The sequence below is a fragment of the Palaemon carinicauda genome, chromosome 15, assembly GCF_036898095.1.
Source record: "Palaemon carinicauda isolate YSFRI2023 chromosome 15, ASM3689809v2, whole genome shotgun sequence".
Taxonomy (NCBI): Eukaryota; Metazoa; Arthropoda; class Malacostraca; order Decapoda; family Palaemonidae; genus Palaemon; species Palaemon carinicauda.
The window spans coordinates 44208465-44215964 of record NC_090739.1 but is presented as its reverse complement, the minus strand read 5'-3'; the positions used below and the strand labels follow the sequence as shown (position 1 = coordinate 44215964).

The following is a 7500-nucleotide window of genomic DNA, read 5'->3' as shown; positions in this document are numbered from 1 at the left end:
CTTTGACCTTAACGTTACCTTTGGGTGACCCCTCTTAACCTGACATAGGACGTCATGTCATTTCGAGAATCTACTGTAGAATAAAACTTATTTCATGTATTTTGAATATCCAATAAGCTAGCCTTAATCAGAATCATGAATAATAAACATCAGAGGTATTCCATTGGTATCTACTGCTGATTAGAAAAATTACATAATAAGTTGAACAACATTAAGATTGAAAGCTTTTCTTCTTTATATTTTCCCTTTTCGCCTTTCCTAGAACCGATCTATTTTATCATCTCCCCAGGGGGAGGAAGTCTGAGCATGTTACTAGAGAGTAACGATATGCAATATGTCGGTGAATATTTCAGTAATAGCCTGTTGCCGACGCTTGAATATGATCTCTGCATTAAGAACATCGAGAAGACTTTGTAACGAAATGAGATAATCCAACATCCTGTCCTCATCGAATCTGGAATTATGCAAAAACTTTCCCGAAATGACTGACATCTGTCGTTGATGGTTCAATGGCCTTCATTATAGTTTACACAGTGGACGACGTCTGATAATAATTGCTAAGGCCTCTTGCCAAGTGGTTATTTATCATAATATATTGAAAAATACGGGAATGAAAGAAGCTCATGTATATCGGATTTAAATAGAAGTATGTTTATAGAAATTATTTCTTACTAAAATAGATCTTCATTTAGTAGTGAAGGTTTGATAAAACACTTTAAATTTTCTATAAAAGTTTGAATATACTGATTTTTTTTATTCAATATTCTGTTTTACTAGATCATTCTTTACTGAGATATCAGTGGTTAGAACACAACAGAGAATACGGTGTAGCGAATTAACACATTTTTATTGCAGGTGTTGTCTGTCTGTCCTTGTGTCGACACCTGTTATAGGCATGAATAGTTGTTTATAAAAGATAAGCTTATCTCAAACCGTCTGTGTAGTTATCCCTCTATCTATATAAACTATGCATATATGTATATATACACAGTATAAAATCAAATATATATATATATATATATATATATACAGTATATGTATATATAAATATATATGTGCGTGTGTATATACACACATACAGCACGTACAGAATTCATGGCACAAGTGCCAGTATCTATATGTATATTCGTTAGACCATCAAGGCGGACATCTTTCTCTCCAACAGACACATCCACACATTGTATATATATATATATATATATATGTATATATATATATATATATATGTATATATATATATATATATACACACATACATACACACATTTACATTTCCATATATTATTTATGTATTTATATATGTATGTATGTATGTACATGTAAATACTTGAATAAAATATGGAAATTGTATATATGAATATATATATATATATATATATAAATATATATACATATAAAAGTATATATACATATATATACATATATAAACATATATATATATATAATTATATATTTTATATTTGTTAGACCATCATGGCGGACATCTGTCTCTCCAAGAGACACATTCACACACTATATATATATATATATATATGCATGTCATCATAAATAAACGAGAATCTGTATCTTTGAGAAAAATAATACTTAGAAGACTTAATGATGCAAACAAGAATCACTCCTCCAATTCTGGACCATCGTCATGGAATGTTAGGTTGAAATTTTATGTTCAGTGGGCTAGCCAGTGATTTCGTATAAAGCATACGAAATAAGGTTGGCATATGCTTGGGCTGAGGACACTTGCCCTCCGCTCGAGCAGCAGATACAGAGAACCTGTTGCTAAAACGAACCCGGGACATATTCCAGATTATTTGCTTCTCGTGTTCTTACGCAGTTCACATTTTGTTTATTTGTATGGTCATATCTTTGTAAGATTGATGTATGTTACATTCTGATGGAGAGAGAGAGAGAGAGAGAGAGAGAGAGAGAGAGAGAGAGAGAGCTCTTTCAAGGTTTATCTTTTAACATTATTCTATTTGACATTGTGAGAGAGAGAGAGAGAGAGAGAGAGAGAGCTTTATTAAGGTTTATCTTTTAAACATTTATTCTATTTGATATTTGCGTGAGAGAGAGAGAGATGAGAGAGAGAGAGAGAGAGAGAGCGCTCTATTGTTAGTTATCTTTTAACATCTCTTCAAGTTGAGAATGAGAGCGACAGAGAAAGAGGTTTTTTTTTTGTGGTTTATCTATTAAACATATTCTAGTTGATATTGTTCAAATTATTCTTTTCATATGACATTGAATCTACTTAAAAATGATAGATTCAAAATCTTATAGTTCGTGTAGATCGGCTAATCCGCGAAATATAATTATTTTCACGGAACTTAGCAGGAGGGAAAATGTTTGTTTTCTTTTATATACTACATGTAAGTACTTTAGTTGTGAATTGGTTCAAAGTTAGTGGAACAGTACAATGATATTTTAACATGTTTGTATAATTTTGTTTCAGTTATTTTCATGCACCCTAAATAATGCTATATTCGGTGTTAGTAGAGATGTAAACAGTAAACAAATGCTTTTAGGTAGAATATACTTTAGAAGAAATAAAAAAGGCAAACATGTCACCTGCTCCCATTTCTCCTCCTCTCTCGAGGTTGAGTAACACCATTCCTTGTAACGTCCCAGCCCCTGCTCCAGCTACTGATATCGCCGACTTGAATGCCTGCGAAATAGATAAAGGAAACTCGTTTGAACAAATAACAGAAAATGAAAATGACTTCCATTTTAAGCGTGGCATTTAATCAATCACGTGGACTTTAATGGTGATACGGATTAATGGGGAGTAATTCTTTACGGGGGAGAGAGTTATTAAACCTAATGCAAGTGTCCGGATGTTATGACGTCACTGTCGTCATCGCAACAGAGCCAGCCAGGGCTGAGAGACTCCGTCTCTTGATGAATAGAGGTCTGAGAAGGGATTGCCATCAAGTTTTTGTTGTTGTTGTTGTTGGTCTTTCCTCTTTCCTGCTGTATTTCTTTATTGTTATGAAAAGTATTCAAGCACTGAATGATATCACTATAACATATAGAGCTCTGCCAGTTATAATATTTATTGTGTAGGGAGAGGGATGTATAAAATGTAGTTTGGATTCATGACGTACAAAATATGGTTTGATTTTCTTATGTACAAAATAAGGTTTAAATTTAGGATGAACAGAGTTTCGCTTAGATTTGGGATTGTAAAATAACGTTTAAATTAAGAAGTTTTAAAATGTGGTTTGAATTCAGTGTGTTTTAAGGTATGGTTTATATTTAGGGTGCAAAAAAATATGGTTGAAATTCAGGATGCACGAAATATGGTTTAAATTTTGGATGTATGAAATATGATTTAAATTTAGGACGCAAAATATATGATTCAAATTTAGAATGCATAAAATATGGTTTAGATGTAGGATCTACGAAAGAGGGTTTAAATTTAGAATGTACAAAATATGGGCTTATGTTTAGGAAGCACAAAATAGAAAGGAAGCGCAGTAATTGCTAGCTATAAAATAATTTATTTTATATAACTCAAGAATCCATACGGAAAATGTCTGTCATAAGTTAACCTTTGTAAATTTTTTGACTTAGTGAAGCGAGATCTTACGAGAAGCTATCTTTTCTAGGTTTATTACCTTGTATATTTTAAATGAGTCCTTTTTGATAAATAATTCATTAATATGTTTTTTTTCTCCAGTAATGTTTGTAGAGAGAGTACTGTGTATTTTCTATCTCGGAATTGTATACCTATAATCAAACCATATAAAGGACACGGTGCCCCTTACAGAATTATTTGTGTTACTGAGGTTACGTCGTCGTGTGGTGGATCAACTCTTGCTATGGCTGAATATGCATTACTGGGTTTTCTTTACTTTTATTTTCTGTTCTATAATTTGTGTATCCTCTTACACACACACACACACACACACACACACACACACATACACACATACACACACACAGCCACATACACCTCTGAGCTTCTTTGTTTGTTTATGAATAATTATAAGCGTTGTAAATTGGCAGAAACAGAAAGAACAGTATTTCAATTATTATTTTGTTATTATTTATACTTCAAAATGTAATTTTTGCACTATATTGTATTACATATTTTGTGTGATCACATTATTATTATTATTGTTGTTGTTGTTGTTGTTGTTGTTGTTAGCTAAGCTAAAACCCTAGTTTGAAAATCAGGTAGCTATAAGCGTAAGGGCTTCTAAAGAGAAAATAGCCGAGTGAGGAAAGGAAATAGATAACTTTGCGAGATGTAATGAACAATTAAAATAAAATATTTTAAAAACAGTAACAACATTAAAACAATCTTTCATATCTATAAACTATATAAAGAGAATTATGTCAGCCTGTTCAAACGTAAGAATGTATGCGAGAGAGAGAGAGAGAGAGAGAGAGAGAGAGAGAGAGAGAGAGAGCATGTTTATTTGAAGTTATCTTTAGTTATGCTTTCCGAAGAATATGAATATGTATGGTTTTTAAATGAATTTTAATTGCATCATGTAAAAAAATTTCGTTGGGACATTGCAAATTATCTTAACTCAGGTTATATATTCCTTCATTCATTTTCTTTTCAACAATGTTAAAGTAGCGTTATCTTTCAAGTGTTTTATTTCGTACAGAGATATGTAATGGATTATTGCGGTCTTAAATTCCGATTTCTGTCGCTTCCAAATATATATGATTATATTTGTGAGTTAAATGGTAAGACAGGATTAGAAATGAAACTAAGAGAGATTTAGTCGAGTGCCATATGTGGATGAGATCATGGTGAGAGGTAGATGAGTCGGTTTGGGCATGCTCTCTGCACTCCCCAAGAGAGATTAGTTCACCAAGCGTTCAATTGGGCTCCACAAGGCTCTAGAATAGTTGGAAGACCTGGCCTACATGTCTGAGGACTATGAGACGTGAAGTAAGAAATGAAAGGATTGATTTAAAAGCTCAGATGAAACGACTGGCGAAATCCTAACACGAGACCCGTTGCGTCAATAGGTTTAGGAGGTTATGATGATGATAGTACTGAGTAATAATAATAATAATAATAATAATAATAATAATAATATAATAATAATAATAATAATTAATAATAATAATAATAATAATAATAATAATAGATAAAGAAGTATGAGGAAACTTCCAGCAATGACATCATGAAATCTATAAACCGGTTTTATTCCTTTTGCCTATCAATTTAGAAACAGAAATGTTTGAGGATCCTTTATTGACTCCTACTCTTATAATACTGTTTTAACTTAGGTGCTGCGTCATGATTGATGGCATTCTGTTCAATAGAGGCAAAGTCACGTTGCTTAAGTGTTATTGACTTCGGATACTTTCTAGCACTTGTCACTTTCGTTTTATTGTCATTTATTTGTTGATGTTCGCAAAATACAATGTTATAAGCTTTGTTGGTTGAGTATTAAAGACCCCTTTCTAAATTGTTATTTGATTTTACATTCTCTCTCTCTCTCTCTCTCTCTCTCTCTCTCTCTTCTCTAACATTGATTTTTTTTGTTTTTAGACGTTTTTGTACATTTAAACACTACGTTAAGAATGCAAGTCGTTAGTATATTGAATGAAGCTCCTAATTAGCTCTGAAGGGGAGAATTGAAAACTTCTTTTCACCGTTGCTGATAAAAAAGAAATAACGATGAAAGCAATTATTTCTGTTCCTGGATGGTGGATGGTGTTATAATTCTTTTCTCAAGCAGTGACCTCTTGTCGCGTCTTGAAAGGACAGTGGGTGTTTTGAGCTTTGTATTAAACTACTTAATTATCCCTTTAGCGTAATAAGGGGTAGGTTTCATTCAGTCAAAACAAGTGGGATTTGTATAGGCTGAGTGTCCTAGCTTATCGTAGATCCAGTAGTCAAAGATTTAATAAAAATTTGTCACTGAAAATTATAACGGTTGTCCTCGCTGAGTGACATTTTTCACCGATTCCATTGTATTATGAATTATTTTAGGCAGTGTAACCAGACCTCTCGAATCACAATACTAGTTTTATTCTAAATGATGGAGGCATTCGAAGAACGAGTGAAAGGTGTTAAACAGAACTGGGAAAAAAAGATGAAAGTAAACACCCAGCAACACGATTGGTGTGACAGTATCTGCCACCTCATCCATATGGCCACATGGCCACACACGCACACTGCATCACACATTTATCTGTCACGAAATTTTGCACTTCCTGATATGAAATCCACTTTCTACTTCTTCGAAAGATTTCAGAGTTTAAACCTTTCTCAACAACATGTCCTCTTAGCTATATTTAAACTACAGTATTTTAAGTATTTTACAACGGCTTTGTCCGTTGGTTCTATGATTCTCAACTTTTTTATCCCTCTCTGACACACAGAGGTGAATTGGTAGTTTTTAGTATTTGTATGTACATGTTTAAGTTTTTCCAATGCATAGGGGCATTTTAATCTTTTTAGACAGAAATTTTAACTTCAACATACACTTGCCTTCGTCTATTGTGTCATCATTTTCCAGGAGACGCAACGATAAGGAAGGGGGAAAAGGCATTTCATAATTATTTTTTTTCCTTTTTTATTTAAAATAAACTCCAACTTCTAACACACGTTGATAACAAAAGAAACTGTCATCACGATTCAAGAATGAACCTTTCAATATTGAATTGTACTAAAGTGACCTTTCTTGCCACGTGAATGACTGTATAACAAAACTTCCCCTGAAACTAGGAAATTTATCCTTTCATAGAGTGTAAATGATGTGTTTGAAAACTCCCCCTTTCATGTAATGTGAATACAATATTAGGAAATTGAGACATTTCATGAACAACGAAACTGGAGCCAAATCTCCATTTTTCGTGTCATGCTGGACATAACGAGATTAGCATCAATTAATTTCATTCAGACTAAATGTTTGTTGTACACCTTACACTCACCTTAACTATGCATTCTCTTTGGTGTGTGTGCATGTCTAGTGACGGCAATGAGAGTGCTGGATTGACGTGTACAGCTGGTCCCATCATGGTGAAATACCACCTGGATGTTGGGTTCTGGTGCCTCTAACATCCGGACACGTCCTTGGTGGGCTGGTGTTGGAATCTGCAAGATTAGTTGAGACTTTCTTTTATATTTGTCGTCATTACCATTATTTACATTAACTCTGCAGCTTCTTTTTATTTTATTACACTTCTTTATGCTCAGAAGAACTAACTACGAACGATAAAAAGACTAAAAAAAAAAAAATCCAGTAAATAATTTCAAATTGGAAATGAGAAAATTCTGGGAGTCATGAATTTGTTCATGGTACGGTTTTTATTAAAGCATTTATTGATTACAAAATTAAATTCTTCTGCTCTTCATTCATCGTATTTCAAGGTAATTTTTTTTTACTTAACGTTGAGGAACAATATCTAGAATTCCTCTTATACTTTCATTGCAAATGTAACTGATGTATTGGAAATAAAAATCTAAATTTTTAAATCTTATGTCACGTACGTAATTACAGCTTTAATTTGCCTTTATTTGTGTTTTTTTTT

General features: G+C 32.8%; 1 protein-coding gene across 1 annotated transcript in view; it reads right to left on the bottom strand.

The window, feature by feature from the left end:
* LOC137654586 (uncharacterized) overlaps window positions 1-7500 on the bottom strand; it is a 167743-nt gene that overhangs the window by 21624 nt on the left and 138619 nt on the right. The window contains 3 exon segments of the mRNA XM_068388341.1: window positions 2563-2659; window positions 6901-6987; window positions 6989-7063. Coding sequence (XP_068244442.1) covers window positions 2563-2659; window positions 6901-6987; window positions 6989-7063 — 259 coding nt within the window.